Source organism: Culicoides brevitarsis, chromosome 1, assembly GCF_036172545.1.
Source record: "Culicoides brevitarsis isolate CSIRO-B50_1 chromosome 1, AGI_CSIRO_Cbre_v1, whole genome shotgun sequence".
NCBI classification, from domain to species: Eukaryota; Metazoa; Arthropoda; class Insecta; order Diptera; family Ceratopogonidae; genus Culicoides; species Culicoides brevitarsis.
Window position 1 is genome coordinate 17,628,439 of NC_087085.1, and position 26,517 is coordinate 17,654,955.

General features: G+C 28.7%; 1 protein-coding gene across 1 annotated transcript in view; it reads right to left on the reverse strand.

Moving 5' to 3' along the window:
* Window positions 1–26,050, reverse strand: part of LOC134826997 (uncharacterized) — a 110,396-nt gene extending 84,346 nt beyond the window's left edge. The window contains exons 1-2 of the mRNA XM_063839519.1: window positions 25,261–26,050; window positions 7,441–7,486 (exon numbers count right to left, since the gene is read on the reverse strand). Coding sequence (XP_063695589.1) covers window positions 7,441–7,486; window positions 25,261–25,317 — 103 coding nt within the window. The 5' untranslated portion in view covers window positions 25,318–26,050. The remainder of the gene's footprint in view (window positions 1–7,440; window positions 7,487–25,260) is intronic.
* Between the last annotated feature and the right edge of the window lie 467 nt (window positions 26,051–26,517).

Sequence of the window (26,517 nt, forward strand, 5' to 3'; positions counted from 1 at the left end):
CGACAATCGTTAAACATGTCTCACTTTCTACATAATTTTTCCAAACCAACAAAAAATATGCTAAACGATCTCTCACGATATCACCGACTTGTTAATTAAACATCATCCATAATGAACTTCAAAGTTAAACAAATTTTAAGTTTCGAGCGAGTTCAGGTCATGACTTCCAATTAACAACTTTGCCTATCAATACCGAACTTGCACCGACTAATATTTTGATCAAATATCAAACTTCTCTGAACAATTCAAACGAGCAAAGTGCAACCAATAAGATTACAATCTACTTTAAGCAGATTAAATTATTTATGCCACTTTACAGCTTATATTGTGTAATAGTCATAGTTTTATCAGCATAACAAGGAATGCAAATTTATTGCAACAAATAATTTAGCATGTAATCGATTCGCTTAGATATGATTAATCGGTGTGCTCGTTATCGAATATTTAATAACAGTGTGAGACACGGAGCATATTGCACTATTGCGGATCAATCTCGAGACATGATTATACCCGTTTTGCCATAGTTACGCCCTTATATTGTATAATTACAGCGAAATATTATCATTCACCTGATGGCTCGCATAATCGGCCTAATTAGTATTATATTGTTTTAACAATCCTTTCGGGATGGCATCTTGCGTTGTGTGTCCTTGGAGATAGACAAAAACTTGCCAAGAGGGCACTTTACAATATATTCGGTTCATCACTTCTTCCGTGTAATGTAATAATAATCATTAAAACACGACAATTTGAGACAAGACACAGGCACGATAATGAGTAATGACACAATCAATTAAATTAATGTCTTAGATGGTCGTCGATTCATTCCCATTGGGACGAGATTAACTATTTTAAGGCTCTGAGGATTCAAAAATAAGGTATTTAAAATTTTATTCGTTTTTTTTTTCAAATTTATGTTTTTTTTTAAATAAAAAATTTAAGATAATATTATCATGACTTTAAAAATTTAATAAAAAAAAATAATTTAAAAAATTTATTTTATAAATTAAATAAATATTTTTTAAAAATAATAAATCTGAATAAATAAATTAAATTAAATTATTAGTTAATTAAAATTGCAAAATATATTTTTTTTCAAAATAATAATTTAAATTAATTCATTAAAAATTAAATTAATTTAAATTAAAAAATAAATTAATTTAAATTAAAAATAAAATTAATTAAATTAAAAATTAATTAATAATTAAAATTAATTTTATTTTAAATTCAAATAAAACTTTTTAATTAATTTTTTTAATTTAAATTAAAAAAATTTTTTTTATTAATTTTAAATTAAAAATTAATTAATTTAAATTATTAATTAATTAAAAATTTAAAAAAATATTTTTTTCAAAAAAAAAAATTTTTAAATTTTCCTATGAATATTTTGAAAGCCTTATTGACGCTTAGTTATTTTAAAATAAGCCATTTTGCCCCATTGGGCAATTATTTGAGCAAAAGGATGAAATATGTAAATCCAAAGTGTACTTTGTGTGTTCTTAGCCGCACATTTGACAAAGATGTGAATTTAATTAACATGTCATTATAAATTTTGCGGCTCATGCATCACGAAAATGTCGTTCCAGTATTATTTTCAGCTAATTTTATACGCAATTTCGCTAATTTATTAAAATAATAAACTTTTTTTTTACAAGAGAAAAAAAGAAACTGCGTTGACCATTAAAATGCAACAAAAATAAATTAACAACTTTCACGCCGGTCGTCGTCGTCGTTCTGCTGATGCCGCAAAGTTGTTATCAAATTAAGCTCATCATTGTCATAACTTGAAACATTGAATCGTTTATTCCGTCATTTAACAACATAATTTTACAGTGTTTCCTGTGTGTGCATGCGAGAAGTTGTGCGAAAAAAATAGAAAAAAAAAATATTTAATGCAGCTAAAAAGTTGAAAATTTTTGTTGAAATAACATTTGAACAAGGATAACTTTTGTAATTACTGTCCAAAGTTGAAACTTAATTATTATTGTTATTTTTTTCAACGATTACATAAAACGGTAGCGGATGAATTTGAAATTCTCGAGTATGTGACTTGAATTAAATCTTTTGATCCTGAATTTATTTAATCATAGAAGTTAATGAAAATCACGTTAAAATCAATCTTTTTCATTCCCCTTTGGATTTCTTCCTTCTTAGATAAAACTCAATTAATTTCTATGGTAAAAGCCGATAAACACCTTATTAAAATTCAATGAGCATCGTAAGGACTAACAAAATAATATTATCGTGACAATTAAAAGTAGATACCGAAGAGAAAAAAACACATTTTTGTCTATTTTTCTCTTTTACTCGACGTGCATTGCATTTTTAATAAACAATTGGAACCGAAAAAATATATATTAATTCCACATGCACCCCCGATTTGCACACACACACACATTTTTATTTAAATCCATTTCCAATTTATGGATGCAGCATGGCGTAACGATGTGGCACCAATGTGGCGAAAAAAAATAATTCAGTCGAAAATAAAAGTATGACGACGCGAAAATAAAAAAATTGCGAAACTATGAAGTGCAAAATATTTTTAATTTAGACATGAATGAGGAAGAAAAAAATTTTTTTATAAAAGTTTTGCACAAATTATGCATTTCTCCCATCGTCATTGCATCGCATCATCTCCCTTGTTTTGCAGGATTAAAGTTTTTTTTTTGCATTTAGTTAGCGAATTTATAGCGCGGGGGACCATCAGCGAAATTTATTCACTGAACACAAATTTTTATTCAAATTAAATTTAAAAAAAAAAATATTTGCATGATTTATGCGATTCGCTTATATTTATCATTTTAACGGATTTTTTTCTCGTCCTATGAGCTCAAGCTTCAATTTTAATGACTTTGTCTGGCTAAAAGCAACTAAATTCATGGACATAAAATTAACATAATAGGACATCAACATGGCTTTGTCGTCCGGAAGATAAAAGCTCTTAAAAAGGGTTGTTTTGATGTTGTATAATTGCTAGCTATGTGAGCCGAAGCGAGTTCAAGGACGTTTGTTTCTTTTCATTTCTTATGAAATATTCATCACTTTTTTCGTTTTTTATTCATGGAGTACATTTTTTTAAAAGGATTCAATGAACTCACACTCGACTCTTTGTTTTCTCGATTTTTTTCTTATTTTTTTTTTGTACATAAAAAATAATAAAGAAGCGATGAAATTCAAGAAATAGTCCTAATTTACTTTGTAGACATTCTGTCAGCACATTTCCTAGATATTTTTTTCTCGGACTCTCCTCCTTCTTTCTTCTGTATTTTGTATCGAATTTTATAAAATACAAATTTATACCGAGAAGGATAATGGATACTGATACAAAATAAAGAAATTCGACCGACGAGAAGAAGAAAAAAATCGTTTGCTCAAAGAAAACGAAAGAAATTCTTGAGACGAAACGCCTGGATGAATATTTAAGTAGTTTTTGCAGATATTTCAATAATCTTCGGACAAAAGATGGAAATTTACTTGTTAATAAAAGTTCATCAATTCGACCTGTAACAGGAAAAGGTTCGATACAAAGTCATTTTAGTGTGATCGAAAACAGATTTGTTCGAAATTTGTCTGGAAATGATAATTTTTGACACAAATTCCAAAGCAAAACATTGCGCCGCTAGTTGTTTATTTTTATTTTTGGTACATATTTCAAGTGCTAGGACACTTTTATTATTATTAGTGTTGTTATTATTATTGCCATCGTCGTCGTCGTCTGCATTTTTCTCATATCTCGAATATCTTTAAAATCATGGCAAATGTCTTTTAAATTGCACTCATGCCGGCTTCTTTTTAGAAAATATTTCTCGAAGAGTTCATAAAACACATGTTCCAATCTTTGTATATTTTGAGATGCATGCTAAATTTACTCAACTATTCTGAAACGAAAATATTGTGTTAGAGCGTTTCAAATTAAAATCTGGATAATTGCCTTGAAATATAGGACAAAAATGTTGTTTATTTTTGTTTCAAGTAAAAGACTTTTGTGTGAATAATTTGCTTAAAATAACACCAAAAATATGTCTGGACTTCTTCTGGTAAATATTGTTGATGTTTTTTGGTACAATTTTTGGATGACGAGGCAAAAACAAAAATTATCTGCCGTTATCATCTTAATTACCTTATTAATGTGACATCATTAATTATGCCGTTCGAAGACCGTTATCTCGTTCGTCGGTCGGGACTTTTGCTCATCCGTTGCCACAAATGACAAAAAATAAACTCGTTAAATAAATTTACTTTAATCGATGCAAAATAGTTTCTGTCATAACTTTTCATTCGTGCATGAATTTTAAATATTGGATCGCGCGCGCTTCTGTTCGGTCGAAGTTTTCACGCTGAAAATTGATGATGAAAGGTTGATGAACAATCAACAGTAATTATGTTATAATACATATATGTTGAATAGGGTGTCCCTTTAAAATTTATTTATTTAATTTTTTTTTAAAATTTTTTATTTTTCAAATATTTTTTTATAAAATATAATAAAAATCAAAAAATAAAATTAATTTGGCAATAAAAATATTAAATTAAAAATAAATTTTAAAAAAAAAAATTAATTAATTTTAAAATTTTTACTTTTTTTAATTAAATATTAATTAATATTAAATTAAAAAATTAATTTTTTTTTTTTTTTAAATTTAATTAAATTATTTTAAAATTTTTAATTAATTAATTAATTATTAATTATTTTTTTTTATTAATTTTTATTTTTGACTTTTTTTTAAATTTTAAACATGTTAAAGCTTATTAATTAATTTTTTATTTTTTTTAAATTTATTTTTTTTTAAAAATAAAATTTTTTTTTGACATTTCTTATAAAAATATTTTTTAAATTTTTCCATATTTTTTATCCAACCGCGAAAAATAAATTTATTTATTTATTTTTAATTTATTTAAATAAATATTTTTTAATTTTAATTAAAATTAATTTTAAAAAATTAAATAAATAAATTTTGATATTTAATTAATTTTTTCAAATTTAATTCAATTGAATTAATTCAAAAAATTTTTAATTGTTTTTTAATTTTTTTTTAAATTTTGACGTATTTTAAAAATATTTTTAGTATAAATTTTGATTTTTTGTGCGTTTTTGCCTCTAAAATGTTTTATTTTGTGACAAAATTCCAAAACATCGCTACACCCTAAATTTATATTTAACATTCATGCCTTTTGCAACGCATAAACGCATCATAAAATTAATTAATTAATATAATTTTAGCCTTTCATGATGCGATATCGATTGTGTGCACGTCAAAATATTTGCATAAAGGTACATTGCCACTGTATAGCTTCCCCGACTCCGATGCATAGAAAATTTTTCCTCGATGCCAATGTACCGCACCGGCAGAGAACACAAAAGCAAACAAGATCAATGAAAATTTTGCTCTGTTGTTATTCTATCATCGTTGAACGCAGACAAAAGCCCATATTATGGCAAAATTGATGGACACAATAGTTAAATAAATAAATTAAGAAAATTAAATTTAACACTTGGGTAATTTTATGGTTTCAAATTTTTGTATTTTTATTTTTTCGTGGTCTTATGGAATTCCGGCTAGAATTCAAAACATGTACAAAAATTATGCTCGAAAAAACATCTTTCAAACGTGTTTCAATGTCACGAAGAGACCCTACTAACAATAACAACAACAAGGAATGACAATCATGATGAATCAACGGAATATTAATGATTTTTGTAGAAAAAAAAACGAAACAACAGAAAATAATTAGATTTTTTTGTGTGTTTCTGTCAAAAATCTTCCGGGAATCCATTTTTTGAAATCTTGGTCACGTGTGAATTTTTTTCTTTACTTTCTCTTGTCTCGAAAAAAATAAAATTGAAGCAAAACATAAAATCTAATTTAAAACTTTTATTTTTTTTCAGTCAATAACAATAAAAATAAATATTTGTTAATAAATATTGACAAAAAATAGACATTAAAGGGTTTAATCAGGCGTGTCAACCGAAAAATTATGTGGATGAGGGTCAGTTGTTAACATATTAATTTACCGCTATTTGCATTTATATTTCCAAATGCATGCATAATAACTCGCCTGGGAAAAGTTTTCGAAGCAAAAGGGTTAATCAAGTAAAGTAGACAAGGATTGATGAGGAACTGTTGCATCGAGAAGTCATCAAAGTGCACAATATTGAATTTCTTTGTTTGTCTAATGATGATTTCTGTTCATTTTAATAAGAATAATTGAATTCTGCTCCTCCTCTTTGTGGCAATGGAAACAATGGAATGGTGCGGATTACGCGTATTTACATAACGACTTAACATGAAGCATTTTGAAAATGTCTCAATTACCGAGGGAAGATTTTTAAATGCACCGTAATTATTCACGTTAAATATGATTGATTGACTTTCCGTGCTCGTAAGACGGGTAATGGATGGATTACGGGTTATTTATTGGCTTTTAGTGTAATTGGAAGGATTTGGGAAACCAAAAGGGGCCTGCCGAGAGCTTTTTCACCGGCATAATTTAACTTTTATCGATGACTCATTTGAGTGATGATAATAAAATTTCAATTAAAAGTCAAGAGAAACTTTTTTAATAGAAAAGAAACTTTAATGAAATAGGATTTCTTCAAGTTTTTAATTTTTTTTTCTAAGATTTTTAATAAAAAATTAAATAAATGTTCGCCCTACTTTACAAAATCATCATTATAATTATTTATGAACGAACGAGAGAGAGAGAAAGAACTAAAGAGACAATATAAAATTGATTGAAAAGTCATTAAGAAAATTATTTCCGCATGCACTAGAAAATTGCCGTGCGACAAATTTCATTTTTTGCTGAAGAAACTGCTACGAAAACTATTTTCTTTTATGATTTTATGCACAATTTAATGGCAAAACGAATGTAATTATTCGTAAGTAATTTCTATTATCTGCTTCTCTTCTCTCATTTTACTCCTTTTTTCATAAAAAAAAATGAAAAATAATTATTGTCATCAACAATAAAAATATTTTTTTTAATGAAGGACTTAAAAACTTTTTTTTTGACAACTAAACAAAAAGTTGGCACCTGATTCAAGTCAATATTTAAGGGTGCGTGCGTCGAATAAAAAATACGTGAACAAACACTTCCTGCCTCTTATAATTTATGACTTTGTCCTTTTTTGTTGTCTATTGTTTGTTGTCCTTCCATTGGAGTACCTCTCTTGATACGATGAGATGACGCGTTTAAAAGAGAACAAACAAAGCTTTTTATTATACGCACCCAGAGATATCTTTATCGTTCTTAATTAAATATAATTATTTCTCGGAACCGAGTGATGTTTGGGACGATATCTCCTTCTTCTACCTTTTTATCCCAATACGACGAAATAAAAATAAATAATGTCATAAAAATATAGAAATACGACGTGAAAAGCAGCGACAGGAGATAAAAATTATTTTTTATTGTTATTATTTGTGTGTGTGTTACCTGCTACTGGTGATAATTTCCGCATGACACACCATCTTGATTTCCACTATAAGAATATGAAAAAGAGAAAAAGTGAGGCTCATTAATTTAAATTAATTTGTATGAGAAATTTTTTCCTCGACGATGACGACAAAAACAACGACAATTATGTTGCGGTAGACTGGTTTACTGGTCGCGGCAGCAGTTGTTGACAAATTTGTGCCTTATTAGCGTTCGTTCAATTTTTAAAGGGTTTTGTTTTATTTTTACCGCATTTCGAAGAAAAAATGCGGTAAGAAACTCGATTTGTAGTCTTCAAATATTTTTTTTTTTGTAGTTTTCAATTATTTAAGGACTCTGAAGGTCAATGGTTAGTACCTTAAGTCATGAGGAGTACAAAAATGTGAAATGAGGAGTACGAAATTGTGAAATATGTGCCCTAAGAGCGAAAAAGGAGTTAAATTAACTCCTTAAGAGATAAATTAACTCCTTGAGAGGTTAAGTTGACTCTTTTTTAATTTTTCAATTAAAAAGCTTGACTTTGTGATGAGGAGTAAGAAATTGTGAAATGAGGAGTACAAAAATGTGAAATGAGGAGTACAAAAAAGCGCAGGTTTAAAACATCGAAATGCGGTGTAGTATATCTTCCTTCATTCGACTCCTTTTTCCTATTTTTTTTATTATTTGTGAAAAAACTCACGATGATTTATTTGTCTAAGACCAACTTCAAATTATGGGCGCAAAACAAACACTCCCATCGACACAACTTTCCATAATCCTGGATTTTCATGGAAATTCACGCGACATACGTCACACCCGTCTCGCATACATAAAAGGGAAACTCGCGCCATCATAAAAATAAATAAAATACGCAAAATTATGCAAATCTGCAAGCAATATGAATGGTAATGAAGTTGCCAGTCATAACACCAACACCATTGTGCCCCATTTCATTTACTTTTTAAAGAGTCAACTTTCGACAAAGACAAGAGATTTTTTCGTGGATTATTTTGACTAATCTCGTCAATGGCTCATCAGACAAAATTGTCTCTTGATCTAAGACACAAAGTCAAACGAAGAAAAAGAACGCGATAAAATAAATGAAACGCCATAATTTTGAGCAGTTTCTGTAAAACTTCTTCAATGAACAAAGAATATTTCTTTTTTTTTCTTTCTTTTTTTTTAAATTAAATAAACTTTTTTTTTCTGTTGAGTCATTGTTCGCGTGCGGTACTTTATTAAAATTGAAAAGTTGTGCGTAGTATTTGTCATTCGCACAGAAAATTTAATGATACGCGAGGATTTTATGATGACGAGAGATCTCTTGTCAGCTATAAGTCTAAGAGACGTGCTTACGTTATAAGTAGCTCCAATTAGAATAAAGTTGACGGAGAATGAGCATATGGAACAAAGCAGCAATTTTGAAAAGTAGAAAGAAGATGATGGCGGCGCGCAATGGATAGAATGCGGGAGCAATTTAAAGAGATTTCAAAAGTTGCGGTCGTTTAAAGGAGAAATGTTTCCCCATGAAGAATTAAAAACCACAGAAAATATTTAATAACATTTGAATGTGAATCACCCTCGCGAAATTCCGGTCTCGACTGCTTGTGAAAAAAAAAATAAAATAAAACGAGAATTTGAAGCGTTCGTTAAAATGAATAACTTAACCGCATTTCAATTTTTTCTGTTTTATTCAATTGTTCAAATTTCCACGAGTTTCCCGAGGTTTTCCAGAAATTTTCCAAGCTTTTAACAAATTTACATTTTCTACACGAGTAACTAAAGTATAAAGAAAATTTTAAATACCTAGAAAACTCAAAATTTTTCCTCAAATTCTCCGTGTTTTCCAAGAATTTTCCGAGTTTTTCACGAATTTTCCAAAAAATTTTCAAAGTTTTCACGAATTTTCATTTTATACAGTAGTTATTGAAGTCTAAATAAAATTTTAAAAACCCTCAAATTCTTTCAATTTTCCTCGAATTTTCCAAGAATTTTCCGAATTTTCCAAAGTTTTCCACGAATTTTCTGAGTTTTCCAAAAATTTTCCAAGCTTTTTACGAGTTTTCATTTTTTACAATATTCACGAAAGTCTTAAATAAATTTAATATTCTAAAAATTCTCAATTTTTTCCGAATTTCCACGAGTTTTCACGAAGTTTTCCAGGAATTTCCACGAGTTTGTCCTTTATTTTAAAAATGTTCAAAGTTTAAAAAATTTGCACTTAATCACATAACAGGACTCAATATTAAAAAAATAAAATCAAATTAGACGGACAAAATTTATAACCGCATAACCGCATTTTTACCGCAAAAATTTTGAAATGCGGTAAAAAAAAAGTTTCACTAAACATTCGCTAAGATGCCAACAAATAAAAGGAGATTTGTTTTATTGTCCGCTCTTCTTCTTCTTCTCTTCTTTTTCTTCTGTAATTTAACGTTCTTTTCATTATTTGACTAAGCAGCTTCACTTCCGTTGTCTCGTAATTTTTTTTTTCCTTTTTTTATGAAAATAATTAGCACAGAAGATTAAAAGTAAATTTAAGAGAAAAAGGATTTTTTTTCTCAACAATTGAATTCAAATTTACGCTCATTTATTATTCCGTTTGCTCGAAAAAAAAATTTCGTGCATGAAACAAAAAAAAATCAATTTCACTTATCAAAATCTTTTTCAATTTATTGAATATTTTCACATCGACACTCCTCCATTTGTTTGATGTGAAAGCTCCGTGCACATCACATCGCAACAATCCATTAAATTGAAAAATTTTTTCTCAACTCTTTTATTGCATTATTTATCATATCAATGTATTATGCATGCATGTGTGTATAACAGGAACAACAACAGCTCTCATGCAAATATTTTCCTAAGCAAAGCTTTTTTTGCTCCTAAAGTAATAAAAAATATTTCAATATTTGCAAATACAATGCAATACAATGTCTTTTGAGTGTATGAGGCACATTTTTTTCTGTGAATAAATGATGATAATAACAAAAATATTGACATTCCCATCATTTTTGCCAAACTGAATGCTTCGGTGAAGAAGAAGAGAGAAGAAGAAGAAAATCACTATTCACAAAAATTGACGCCAAAAGCATTTCATCATCGAGACGCATACAGTTTGTCTTGTCATGACACTCCAGGGAGAATCTTTGATGAGGTTTCTCCATGACGTTTTCGCACAAAAAATTTCTCTGTTTTCACATTTTTCAATCATTTTCTTCACTCTTTCTTTTATTTTTCGTACAAATATCATATTTGAGCAAACAAGCTGACAACATCACTCACTTTATTCAGTCACTTTCAATATTTCTCCTTATGAAAAGCGACGAAAGAAAGAACGAATAAAATGAAAAGGAATTTTTTTGTGCTTTTGATTGTCAAATAATCGAAATTTTTTGGCCTACTTGTGTCATTTGATTGAAATTTGTCGCAAAAGGAGTCTTTTATAAATGAAAGAAGAGAAAAACTTTCAACGTTTCTAAACAATTAACCCACTTTTAATTTAATATTTGCATTATTAACATAATTTTTATTGCTCGAAACTTTGCTAGCTACGGAAAATTTTGTTTTCTGAACAAATAATAATGAAAAAAATTACAAATATTTGAAAAGTACTTTTAAAATAATAATAATTGGCAAAGTTTCTAGCTCTCCTTCGAGCGAAATTGTAGTTTTTTTTTTGTATTTTCTTAAAGAAAAGTCACTTGCGCTACAAAATTATTCCTTGAGAGACATTTTGTAACATTTAAAACTTTTAGAAGTCCTCGTGGAGTCAAATGAGAGATCATTAAAAAGTAAAAGTACCTCATTTGCGCAAAAATTGCATGCAACGTGTGTAATAATAAAATAAAGGGTTAAAAACGTTCATTACGAATTTTTTTTCCTGACAAGCCAATATTTGGATACAAGTTTTGTTATTTTATTATTATTTTTTTCCACCAAAGTTGAACAATAAAAGTTAAAAAGTTGTGTTTTGCTTTTTATTATTGCTCTTCCACGTTGGGAGAGGAAACGCGGAAAAGAAATTGCACTAACAATGTGTACTTTATTTTATTTTTAATGGCATTTCCTGGCGCTTTTTATGCATTTCTGATACAATTTTACGTACCTACCGCAAAAAAAAAGTTCCTTTTCTTTGTCGCGAACAGCCTTTTTTAATAGTCTTCCATAAAAAAGGGAATTTTTTCGTATCGAACGCCTCCTTTTGCCGATATTTATTGTTGTTGATGGTAAACTTTTTTTTTTGTTGCTTAAATAAACTACATGAAAATTTATTGATATTACTCCCTCACGTGAGATAAAGTTTTATTTCTTGCGATAATTCTCACAGGTGTTTGATTTTTCGAATTTGTTTTGGATTTTAAAGTTTTTCAGGAGAAATCTCTTGTAATTGAATTCCGAAACAATTTTCACGGCAAAAATCACTTTGCGCACTTTTGGAATTCTATGCAAATTAAGGGATCAATTCCGCCTTAGACAGACAAGTGCCGTAAATTTTGCTCCATTCTGCCACTTTGTCGTCGTCGAAATAATAATTCCTTGCATAACGCACGTACGCGGCACGACAAAAATGTTAATGAACGCCCTTTTGTCTGGCTTTGTGACATTTGTGTGCAGAAAGTCTCATTTACAATCACTACGGAAAATTTGCATACATAATTCAGATCCCTCCTTTTGCTCTTTTCTCCATATAGTTGCTTAAATATTCACTTTTGGCGTTATCCATTAATGGTTTCGGATAAAATGGGGCATTTTTTGACCCCCATCCTCCCCTATAATTAAAAACTTTCAAAATCCAGCGATTTTTGATTTTATTTTAATATTTTTTTTAATTTTTAATTATTTTAATCTTTGAAGAATTTTTTTAAAATTTTCTCCCACTCTCCCCTAATTAAAAAGATAGTTTTTTTTAGATCAGTTCAAATTTCAATAAAAAAATCTATTAATTGAAAATAATCTAAAAAATATTTTGAAAAATTCAAAATTAGATTTTCAATTTTAAAATGATAAAAAAAATGATGATGAAAAAAATCTTAAAATAATTCAATTTTACAATTTTAATTTTAAAATTGTTTAAACTTTCACTTTTGTCAAAAAATTAAAATTTTTCAATGATTTTTGTAAATTTCTCGAAAACGAGGCTTTCTTAAATTTTAAGCCCCACCCTCCCCTAAATTTTCATCGTCATTAATGGATGACGCCATATAGTTGCTCATTCACTTATTATGGAGCGCCAAAAACTCTTCGTATATTTGCATAATCCATAAATTATAAATTCAAATGTTATCTGCGTACTTTTTGGTTTTTGCTTGCGAAATTTGATACTTTGTTGCACAAAATTAAGGATTGTTGTTCCTTTTATTTTATTTTTAACACACACCGACGAACACGACATTTCAATTAAAACATTACACTTTTTTTTTTAATTACCCATAATGAGTTTTAAAAACTTTGCGTCAATATTTGTCGTCGCCGATTTCAGTCACCGGTGAAAACAAACAGCACGGAAATGAACAAAATAATTTTTTTTTCGGTGTGTTGATAATAATTCGAAAATGACAAAATCAGGACAATGACAAACAGATGGTAGAAATTTACGGTTTTCACATCGTTTCTCGCGCTTTTTGTACATTTTTTTCGTGTTGAGTGAACTGAACATATAAGTGAAATGAAAAAAAAAACGAAACATAATAAAGCACTATTGGGTTTAATTTTTTGTATGGTTTGGCTGCCATTGAAATGATCATTTCATTGATTCGGAATGTAAGAGAGAAAAAAGCATTCAGATTTATTAGGGCAGGTAATTTATGACAATCTGCGGTGTGCCACACCGATTTTTCACTTCAATAATGCCGAAATTATTTTTTTTTTGCTTATTTAAATTAATTTATTGCTGAAAAAGTATGGAAATGACGGAAATTCAGTTCAAGGTTGATTGAAAAAAAAAAAAAATTTTTTTTTGCAGAATTACTTCAAAAGAAATTTATTTTTATTTTTTCTTAATGAATAAAAAGCAGTTTTAAGACTTCAAATGCTTTTAATTTGAATTAAATTCATAATTTCAGGTTTTTCATCATTAAAAATTAAATTTTCTTCAGAAAAGTATTTTTAAAGCTATTTAAGTAAATTATTCCATAAATGCAATCGACATCCTGTCAATTCCAGACTTTGTTCCCTCCTAATATCATCAATCTAATATCAAATTTTATCACCTTTTCGTCTTTCAATAGAAAAAAAACTACAAAAGAAAGTGCTAGTGTTCAGTTTTCATCATCCAATTCCCCTTGACATGCGAGAGCTTCGTCATTCACATGCACTTGTTCAGCACAATCGACGAACGAGATGAGGGATGAAAAAAAAAACGGAGTAAAAAGTATTGAATTGATTGAAAAACCATCAAATAACACACAAACAGTGACACAAACACATGTGAGACCCTCGTTTTCTCTCCTTTCGTCGTCGTCATCGAGTCATAATCCTTTTATATTTTTCGCTTATCTCTACACAAATAACAACAAAAACGGCACAAATGTCGTTCGATATTGCACTCGTCATCAACATCGTATAAGCCTTTCAAATGCCATAATACGATGATGATGACTATATCTCATCGGAGCGGACATGACGAAATGGGGGACCCGTAAAAAATTGAATGAATATGCATGTGGATGATGATGGAATTTAGTTGTCTAGTAGTAGTAATGTTTTTCAAAAATGTGTCATATGGTGTCTGGCTGGACAGGATGATGTCTTTCGGACAACAATAAAAAAAACTTTCAACATCTGGATTTTTTTTCGGGGGAACCAGAGAACAAAAAAGAGAGAGAGTGAAGTGATAAAATTTTGGAGACACGTTTTGTTAGAATTACGTGCTTAGCCCTTTTTTATCGATTATTTTTTCATACAGAAAAAAAATTTCAACTCTCAACAAATTTAATAGAGAAATCAAAATTCTTAACAAGAAACGACTTTTTTGCTTGTTTTTTAATTGAAATTATGTGACTCAATTTAAAACAATTAACCAAACAAACACTTGCAACAAAAAAATAAATAAATCTACAATAAAATTAAAGAAAAACATGACAACAACGACCTTTTATTTCCTCCGTCGGTTGTCGAGTTGACTTGGAGTGAACATTCTTGAGGAGCCAATTTAAGTGAATTTTATTAATTTATTGTCGTCTTTGCTCTGAAGTGGATGTCAGGCGGTAACAAGTTACATTTAAGGCGAAACAATGATTTAAAATGTTTTCGATTTCTCCCAATTTTTTGAAAAATTCTCATGAAAGTTGTTACCCGTTAACTTCGTTCTACCCGTTGATTTTTTAAAGCAAAAAATTTATCCCAAAATTATGCAATCAACGTAATTTTTAAAATAAATCGAACCTAATTTTATAAGGTATGCAATGAATCTTACATATAATATTTAGAAGATTTTCTTAATTTTTCATGAATTTTTACAATTTTTTACAAGTTTATAACTTCTAAACCTTTTCTGAGCTAAACTTAACAAACTAAAAAAATCTGGATGAGATTTTTAGAAAAATTTGAGTTATTTAGTAAATTTGTAGTAATTTTTTTTATCAAAACAAAATTTTTTATATTTTCAAAAAAAAAAAAATTTTTTAAAATTTAAAAAATTTTTGATTAAGATTGAAAAAAATTTTTATATGACAAAAAAAAAATAGAAAATGTATTAAAACAAATTTTAAATTTTAATCAAATTTTGATACATTTTTAACAATTTTTTTGTTTTTTTGATAAACATCAAAAATTATTTTGACTAAAAATAAAAAATTTCTAGAATTATTTCAAATTTTAAGTGAAATTATTAAAAATATTTGAATAATATTAAAATTAATTATTTTTTAAAATATAAAAAAATTAAAAAAAAAACATGTATTTTTAAAGTTAAGAAAATTCTACGGAAAATTGAATTTTTCTCTATGAAAATCGAAAACATTTTAAATTTTTGTACCGTCCTCACACTTGTTTAGAGTAGAAAAACAGCAGCTCGATAAAATCCATTCTCCTCAATTAATTTGCCCCACTGCACTTGTTCAACTTTTATGCACTTCTTCCAATTTACGAGCAACAACACACAACAACAACAGCCATTTATTTATTTGTTGTCTCTCATAATTGTATCATCATCATCATGATCATCATTTGCCTGCCAGATTCAATTTTATTACAATAAATTATTATATATGGCAATATTTTGTTGTTTATTGTAGTGCAGCAGTGTCAGCATTATTGTTTAGATTTTCTCTTCTCGTGCACCTACCGAAAGACGATGGAGGAACGTTCATTTATTACTCAATTATTGTGGCAAGACATGACACGACGACGACTATGATGCACACTCAAAACAATTTAAAACTACATTATTTCGGTTAAAATGTTCGTCTGTTGTGTGTTTATGTGAGAGAATTGTTTAGAAAACTTTTGTGCGCCAGAAGGAAATTTTTGTGTTGATTTTTATGAAGAAAGGCTTCCTTTTTGCATCGACTCTGATAAAAAAAAAAGTCATTTAAAAGCAAGTTAAGTCCAAACTAAATTGAATTAAAAACTTTTAAGCACGCACATGCATTAGAACCGACATTTTTCCATTGTGTATCGGAAACAAGAAACTCTAAATGGATAAAGACATGTTCTATTAATTTTTTTTTAAACGAAAATTGTTCTAGCACATAAATGATGTTATACAATAATTTCATTATTTTTCGTTAGTCGTTATTATTTAAGCGACAATAGCAACTTTTTACTATGTATGAATGGAGCGACTGATAATATTTTGTACAAGTGATGATAGAATTAGGTTAGTTTTGTGCTTTTGCGTGTCTCGGCGAAATATACGTCACACAATGAATTTAATGGTGTTAAAATGTTTCGCAAAATCCCCCAAAAAAATAATAATTCCACTTATAGTTCTAAAATGATATAGTGACACATTTTTTGTTTGAAAATTGTAAAAAAAAAATATTTTTTAGGTCAACTTCCGGATTTTGCTTTGATCCTTTTTTTTATAAATATCGATCGAATTTTGACATTTAAATTATTTTTTTTTCTTTGAAAAATTTAAATAAAAACAGTTTGACAGAAAAAATAAAAATTTGCAATAAAATACAGATGCTCTCGCTAGGAATTCATAATTTTTCAAATAATTTGTCACACTTTGAAGCTCCCCCTTTTTCAGGATGACAAAAACATCTCCGAACGTCAATTGTTTAGAAGTAATTTGAAGATTATGTTCCCAATTTCTTTTTTCCTCGACATTTTCTTCCTTATTTACGATTTTAAACACACTTTTAAGCAATTTTTTCTCCTTAGACGTTTAAAATTTTACTGCGCGCTGTGATTATCTCCATGGTTACCTTTAAAGATTTCCGTTTTATTTGTGCGATTTGGTTCAATAAAACCGAATTCTTCGACGATGATGGTTTTTTAAGAAATACCTTGATTCATTTCACGTGAATTTTTTTTAGTCATTCAACACCTTTTTGATTCCGCTTTGGCATACAAGTCACATAAGCGCTCCCCCTTTTTACATTGTATTCGTCGATGTTTTGCACATTTGATTGAAATTTGACTCATTTGCACAATTTTATTGAGTATCTGACGTGTTATTGAATATTTTTTTTTGAGAGGCACGCAGCAGTTAACATAATCACACATCTATAAAGAAAAATCCACTTTAGAAATTTTGCACTTCAACGGATTTTATTTTCATGTCAATTTTGAAAGTCAATGGGAAAAGCAAAATATTTCTCTTTCTTTCTCTCGCAAAAAAAAAGGAGGAAGACGACGCAGAGAGTAAACAAATAGATAATGGCAGTAAACCAAAGTTATTCAGACATTTGAATGTAAATAGTGGCATCAATCAATGGATTTTCCTTTGAAATTGAGACGAATTGACGAGTGACTGAAAATGAAATGAAAGGGAGAACAGAACGATAACCAGGAATTTTCATTCAAATTCAAACAAAAATACACGGAAAAATAGATAAAAGAGGAAAGTTTTTCTTTTCATTCTTTTTCTTCCTTTATTTTTCCGTATTTTTTTATTTTTTTATTTTTTTGGTAAAAATATTTCCATCTAGGGTGGAGTCCCTTACACTCAAACTCGACATTGGTTATCTTTTTGCCATTAACCAAGACGAAAAATGGATAAAAAATCGGAACTGTTGAATAAATCTCGTCCGACAAAAAAAAAGTTATTGCCAAATAAACATCAATGTGTCTTTTATCTAAAACTTTTTTTTTTGCTACTTTTGTAACAAAAATAAAAATCGACTTTATTTTCCCACTGCGGCGATATACTTTGTGCGTTGTTAGTTCGTTTCAATGTCTTCTCCTCTTGTCGCGTTTCGAATCATTGATTTTCGGACGTTGCGTTCCCGAATTGATTTTCCTTTTTCTATTCTATTCGGAAAATCGCACGAAATTTCAGGTCAATGAATTTTTGTTGAATTTAAAATTCAAAACACACAAGTTTTTGTTTCTTGCTGCTATAAAATGTGTCAATGTGCCTGCATGTTGCCGATATTTGCAGCAGGAAAAAATAACATTTTCACTGTATTTTATTGGTATCAACTTCAACAATAACAATAACGTGCGGAGGACAATGATCCGTCGTTATTATTGGGGTACTTTCATGCGAAAAGTGCTTGAAGGTGTAGAAAATATTTCACGAGATTAACATGCAACTTTAAAGTCAATATTTAACTTGCAAATTCGAGACGTCTTAAAGTTAAATCAACAACATTTCTTCTCGTCTTCTTTGCTTTCTTGCGAATTTGAATGATCTATCGTTTGCTAATTTGCATTCACATCTCATCATCGTGAAATGTTATAATTTTCCATTTGATCTATCCTAAAGATATGGTAAATATTTGATTATTGCATACAAACAGGCAGCAGATTCCAGCAGAATTCTCTCTGTGTGTGCAGCAAATTATCATTCATGCATGATAACATTTGTATTGCATTAATTATTCACACAAACACAATGCACTGGAAGCCACACAAAAGATGATTACGAAGACCATTGTTCGAATTTTGCTCTTCATTTGGTGAATAATTAATATTATGGGCAAAATTTTCAGCAAATTGATTGATACTTTGAGGAATTACTGACACATTCATAGAATCGGTTAAGCAAACAATGCGATTTGCTTTAGGTTATGTTTTGTATTCGAATTCTGATAAAGGAGTTTTATTCAAATTTTTAACGTTTAAGACAATTTTTATTTTTTTTTGTCAAATTTGGGTTTTTTAAAAATTTTTTAGCGGACCTGTAAACTTCGTTCTACCCATAGAAATTTTTTTTGTATCAAATTTTGAAATTAGCCCTCAAAAGTATGCAATAAATCTTACGTGGATAGTTTCGAAATTTACTTTTGGTACTCAATAATTAATTAATAGAAATATATTTTTAAGATTTTATTGCTCCAAAACCTTCTCAAAGCTGAGCTTGATAGACTGAAAAAAATTCAAAAGTAATTTGCAAAACAAAATTTGAGTTATTGCGTTACAAAACTGATAAAGATTTTTCAATTTCGGTCAATTTCAGATTTTTCAACCAAATTTATTGAAATTATTTAATTTATTTTTTATTAAAAAATTATTCTAAAAAAAATGAAATTTTAAGAGATTTCGTCACTTTTAAAATAAATCTTCAAAATTTTCATCAACATCTTTGGTGACAGAATCATGTCGAGGTGAAAGCTCGCACAAGAGTCATGACCGGCGGTGTCTCACACGCGCACAAAAAGGTAAATAATAAAGAAATATGCAAACGTCGTGTCAACTTGAATTTTAAACATGAGTATTTTACACATACACGAACTTTTTCAAGCAAGCAAAATGACACTTGAAAATCTCTTCAACATAAAATCCTTTACAAAGCAAAATATTTTATTTTTACTGCATTTTGCATGCCATTTTACTCCTCATAATAATTCCTCAGTATTCCATATTTCATGCATGCAAAATATTTTCCATGAAAATGTTCCGAAAAGTAACCTATAACAACACCTGATGTATGTTTATAATTTTCGTGTTACACCTCATTCATGCCATGCCATGCCAAGCCAGAGAAACTTGCATAACTTTAAATCTGTTTTATTTATTTATTTTTCGTATACGTCGGTCGTCCAAATAAATAACAAGATCTTCAAACGAAAAGTTGTTTATACAAAATGTAATATATTCGTGAACGAAGACATGAAATCAGTGTTCTTCAGGTGATGTGATTTGATACAAAAATATAAACTGGAACAAACACCTTTCAAGTGTCTACTTCACTTTAGATCTTCTTTTTTCATTTTTCTGACGTGACTTTGATATTATTTTATGAATTTTTGTAAACATCTCGAAGAATTTTTTGATTTGTTACATTTTGAGTACTTTACATCCTGCTGCTTTTTGAATAATTTTAACTCTTTTAGCTTAAGAAAAAAAAAATTTTTTTTAATAATTTAAATAAAATTTTATAATTTGGAATAATTTTAAAAAATTTTAATTTTTAAATTAATTAAATAAAAATTTATTAATTTAATTAAATTAAATTTTAAATAAATTTTTAATATATTTAAATTATTTAATATATTTTTTTAATAATTTTTAAATTTATTATTTTAATAAAATTTTTATTTTTTTAACTCTTTCAGTTAAAACTCACCAACCTTGAAAAAATAGAAAAAAAGTGCGTCCAGACAAATATTTATTTCTCTATTTTTTACGATCAAACTTTGTAGACGCTGTCCAATAAAAAATTCCCTTTTCTATCGATAAAAAGCCAACTTTGTAGCAACATGTCGATAGTGTCACACATAAAAAATACAATAGAATTCCTAATGCACTCTCTAATAATATCAAATAAAAAAACTTCGATTTCAATTGCCAGATGTTTCTTTCAATAATATTATTATGCTTAAACATATCGACATGGCGCATGAAAAAAATCACATAAAAAAATGAAATAAAGTTAAATTTAGTCCAAGTTATATTTAAATTTAAATATTAAAAAAAAACTTTTTTTATTGTTTTGTTTTCAGTTTCGTTTCATTAACTGGCGCATTCGATATTTGTTTGTTTTTTTTTTAAATCATGCATATTCTCCCGGACGTACTTGACATTCAAAACAATTCTTTTTTTCTTGTATTTTTTTTTAGTTCAATGCTACTATTTTGGTTATGAAAAAATTTAAGTAGCATGTGGATGTAGTAAATAACATTTAAAAGGGAAATTTCTGTATTTTTTCAGTATTTCCTCTTTTTTTTATAAATGTCTAAAATGTTAGAACAGTTGATCGCACTTGTGATCTCATAAGTTTTGTGTAAATAAAGGGCTGAACGATCTTGATAAAGACTCTTCACATTTTTTTCTTGAGATTTCATCAATCCAGTAGGGGAAATAAAGTTCAAAATGTTTGATTTTCAATTAACATTCATTTCAAAATGTCTTGAATTTATTTAAAAAATTCTTACAAATGATTAATTTATTCCGTCTGGTTCCTTTTTCACGTTCTTTTGTACGAGCGCGACATCGATGTGTACTTAACGCACGTGTTCGTTCACAAAATCAAACATTTTTAGGGGGAATTGAGGTGACACAAGTCAACTTTTAAATATTTTTTGTATCAGATTATTTGTCATCTTTTGTATTTTTTTTTGCACAGGACGTTGACTTCATAATTTTGCGATTTTTTGACATTTTAATAAACTCAAACAAAAGAATTTTTTTCGTCCAATTGATTTTTGTTCCCACACAGAAGAGAAATTTATGACGAAAAAGTCTAACAACAATTATCGAAAAAAAAAAAAATTGGAAATTTATTGCCAAAAAATTTATTACCCGAGATTCGATTTCCTTTCAGCGGCAAAATTTTTAATTGAACGCACAAGCGTCGACATAATGCGTACCGGAATAAAAATTGTAATAAATTTGCCAAGTGCAGACAAATATTTTAGTCGATCATTTCCTCGGATATTTCGGAGGGACTCATGAATTATGTAACAAGTTCATTTCATGAACGCGGGAGATGAAAAGAATTTAGGGAAATCGCCTTTTGTTATTCTAATAAACATTGTTTCCACATCATAAAACAACATAATTACATAAATTATGATGGACAAGAAACGAAATTTTTGTATTTTTTTTAGGGTAGGACTGAAACTGACTTACTGGATTTTTGCGAACTTCGGGATGTGGTTTATTATTTTTGTACGAATTTTAATAAAAATGACACAAGGAGACAAACATGAAAGGAAGAAGACCCCTTTCTGTTATTCTTTTATTTAATTTTATTTTGTTAAAAGTAACATTTTGTACTGATTATTTTTCTAACGCAATATCTAGTAGTTAGAAAAATATTCGGGTGCCTCACCCATATTTTCTTTATCCTTTTATTTATTTATATTTTTCTAACTCCTTTATACCGATGTTGAACACAAAAAGAGCACATTGCATTGCTTCCTGTGTCTTTTATCATCACATTTTTTGTAATATTAATTTTTTGTCTGTTTATTTTTTTCTACGTAGGATGAATACTTTTGTATATGACGACTTAATCTGATATTTTTTTAGTCATTTCGGGTCTGTTGTGATTAAATTAGGATCATTTGTATTGTGCGCCGTGTCGTATTGTGATTAAATATTGTAATGCACGCAAAAAATGAAGCAGTTAGGGTGCGGAAAAAAAACTTTCTGTCTGTGGCAATTGTATCAGATTACAAAAAAATATAATTTAATCGTTTTTTTAGATGATGACTGGAGATAAAAGAACAAAAACAGAGAAAAAATCAATATCAAGTGGGTTTCAAATTTTCCATTTTGATTCTTTTTTTTTAATTTCTATTTTTTTCCTTACAGGACTACAGAGGCTCTATTAGAAGTTTTGAGTGACTTGAGGGTAAGTATTTTATTATGAAGTTTGATGCTACTTTCACGTGCTAAATTCTATCAAAGTGCAACCTGTCACTTTTGATTCTTATGAAAAGACTAAAATACCAACTAACGTCCATTTATGACCAAAATTTGTCCCCAAAGGACACTTTTTTTAATGCAATATTCTTGTAAAAGTATGCAATTTCGAACATAATACAAAAAATACCAAAAAATATTAAATAACAATAGAAAGGTGTCGAATTAAATCCGGTGCTTTGTACCTTTTTTGTTGTTTTTTGTTTTGGGGTGTGACTCGTGTGACGACGTGTAAAAAAATCAAACGAGAGCACTCACTATCTAATAATAATAACAATTTGTACCCTTGACATTTCACAAGTTTTGTCAATAGTTGTCCCTGAAACAGGAGAAACGACCCCTCGGAGACCAATTTAAAAGTGAGAAAAAAAAACGAAGCGAAATTTGATGATCATTCAGTCGGAGATAATTCCGTTTTTTTTTTGTGTGTGATTGCCGATCAGCAGTACAAAAATGTAATAATTGCGAGACAGACAGAGCAGGATTGGTTGAATGCGTCCCGTATTTGCTTTTAATATCAAACACACACAAAATTCAGTACGTTCGCAATTGAAACGCGTCAATTTTGCGTTGAACCCCATGAGGTTTTCAAATCAATATTATTTTATTAGGGGTTGAAATAAGTTGATCGCAAATAATACTGAATGCACTTTCTCTTTGTACTTTTTTTTTTCCTGTATTTTATATTTATCGACCGTGTTTGTTTGTCCTGCAGGATTTGCTGTGTTGTATATGCAAACAGCGGCGCAAATAATATTTTTTTTTCGCTACAAATTTGTTTGCTATTTTATTTATTAATAATCCTGGAAGCGTGAACACTTGCATAGGCAGCACATGTTGTAACACTCACGTTGCAACAATATGTTCGGGAGGACAAGTGTGCGTTCGGCTAATGACGACGATCGACAAACGGGATAGTTTATCAGGGTGTGAAATTGGAAATATGACAAAATTAATGAGCTTCTGAGCGACTGACACAAGATTAACGAGCGTCGCCGCCATTGTAAGAATTAAAATTAATCGTCTTCTTGTAAGTAAATGCCGGTTTTGTTATCGCATGATCGTCTTTAATCAGGTTCAAGAAGCAACTAGCGATCCACAAAAATAAATCAATTAAATTTTATGATCGATGTGGATTCGAAAACAAAATTATTTTTACGATTCTAGACGGTTTCTGACACGAAAATTCATTCATTTTATTTATTATTAATTTTAGAAGTAGTGCAGTCTGTCGGACGAGTAGAAATAATTTATAATCGTTGCAGCCGTGTCTGTAGAGGAGTCTCTAAATATTGGTTAGCAAGATGCAGTAATTTAAATGAATGTAAATGGTTGGTCGGAGTAACACCACTCATAAATATGTGTTTTATGTGGTGCATAGAGCTGGCACACGAGAATTGCATAATTTGTTATGGTCTAGTGACCAAGATATTTTCTTCGTGAATTATAAGTCTGAGTTTTCGATGGATTTCGTTTAATTAGGAAAGTGCAGTTTTTAAAAATGTTTCATATTTTTTAGACCTTAAAATTTCCTTTGCAAAAAATTTATGAATAATGCCAGGGAAAATGATAAATTTGTAAAAAATTACTTTTCTTAAATTTTTTTTTGAAGAAAATAAATATTTGGGTATTTGATGAAATTTTTTTAAAAATTTAATTAATTTTCAATTTTTATCAAATTTGTATTTGAAATTTTTTCAAAAAGTATTTACAAAACGAAATATTTTTTTTTATTTATTTTTTAAAATAATTTAATTTTTAAAAATATTAAAAGTTAAAAGATTTTGTAAAAAAAAAAAATTTAAAATAGAGTTGTAAATTTCTCAACTTTTTGTATCAATTTTTATCAAAAACTGATAAAACTGACAACATTAGAGAAAAAAATTAGATTTCAAATTATTCGAGAATAAGTCAATTTTTGTACATTTTTAACAATGAAAAACTGTAAATTGACCATTTTCATTAATTATTCATGATTTTTCTAAAAAAAATTAAGCAAGATGAAATTTGAAACAATTTTTAAAATTACACTCGCCTTTTATGCGATATTTTTGTGGCATAATTAGAGCGATGCTGGTGTTAATGGGCATCAAACAAGAATTTTTACTGGCGTTCATTTATAAATTTTTAATTTATTTTAGAAGAAAAATAAAAATAAATGTCTTCAAAACACGCAACTAATGTAATGGCCATATAATTAAAGGTGTTATTCTATAAAATTCTATGGTTAAATAATAAATAAATCATTTTCCGTTCACTTCTTCAAAGCAACGAAATCATCACCGTAGAAAATCAAAACTTCATATTTTTTGGCATCATGCCTTTCATACAATTTCATGCACTTTTGCGAAAAACCACTGAAGCACTTTGTATTTTGCGTTATTTATAAACCACACACAAGATATGGGAGCCAAGCCACAACAACATCAACAACAACTATCGTCATCATCATCATTGCAACTGTATCAAATCAACGTCTATCTATCTAGAAATTCTATCTCTCGCTCACACGACGACGTTTTAAAATAATGCACTTATCTTTGTCATTGCGCCGTAAAATATGAATGGTTCTGTCTGTCGCTAATTAGTCTATTAAATGGTGACTCCCGCAAATATCGCTGTGCGTGTATTTTATGATCCAAACTAAATGTGTGCATAATGCATTAAATATTTATTGTGAAGATCTGTTGGAAGAGTTTGGGGTTATTGACATTGTTTGTCGTCGTTCATCAGTCATCGACACCACCGCAATATTTTTTTTTATTTAATTTGAACCGCAATTAATTGTCGTTTTTTTGTGTCGTCATTGAGTGGAAAATTTTAATTTAATTAAAAATAAATTTCAAAAATTACCTTTTTGCCGTCTCGAAACTTTACGGTTCCTTCGATGATTGAACTTATATCCACCATTTTTTTTAAAGGAAATTTATTTATTAACTTTTGATAAAATTTTTAATTATGTAACAATTTGAAGTGGATTTCCATGGAAAATATTTTTTTCTAGCGATCAAAGGTTTTTTGTTCAATTTTCACAATATACAAGGGTCGACAAGGAAAAAAATGGGAGTTATTTTCCTTCCTTTTTACTTTTCTTGCGGGCAAAAAAGATTCGCTGATAGAATCAATTAATCATCACTATCATTATTTATTTATTTTTCTTCAATTTTTCTTCCTTCTTCGCTTCGAGAGTGTGTTCAACACAATCGGTAACAAATAAAAACATTTATTTTTCACTTGTACACTTTACTTTGGGGCCATTGTTGTTTATTTATTTCATTATTATCATCATTTTTTGGTTAGCGAGAGTAATTTTTCATTCAGTTTCGCATTTGGACGAATGTCATTCACGGGCATTGTTTTGCCAATGATGTTGTTCCCGGTATATCGTTGCTATAAATCACCAATTCATTAATAATAATATTTTTTTTTGTATTTTATTCAAGAGTAAATGAACCCTTCGAAGGACGTTGCAAAAAGTGCTTTTAATTCACTCGTCTTTATTGATGAAGAAGTTGCAAGCATGAAACCACAAATTCTCACTCAGGAAACCATTTACTTTTTTTAACAATGTTTCATATCAGACAACATTTGCAATAATCATTTTTCATGTTCTCTTGAATGGTTGCACGGAAAACTTTTCTTTTTTATTTGCAGACGAATTTTTTTTTCGATTTTTTTGTGTGTTTGTCCTTCGTTGTCTACAGAGATTTTACGTCTGTCGCATTTTTCAAGTGTACGGACAAATATTCGAGTCTGCGGTTTTTCCTATTATTTTTTACACCATTAAATTCCGGGTTTATATTTTTTTCACAAAGAAAATAAAGGGATGAATTCACTTTAGGAAAATTCACCGGTAAGCTTCTGTTTATTTATTTCGAACGACACCGTCTTATAATTTATGAATAGAAATAAAGATTTAATCCGCTTGTAATTCCTCTTTTCTTATTATTTTGTTTTTTTCTTTTCTTTGGGAGAACACTTGCACTTTCTCGTAACTTTATGTGGCAGAAGCAGAAGACGAATAATCTTCAAATCTCCGGAGGTGCCTTCGTTTTCTCATAAATTTTAATAGAAAATCCGTCTTTGCTTTAAAAAAAATTAACTCTTATC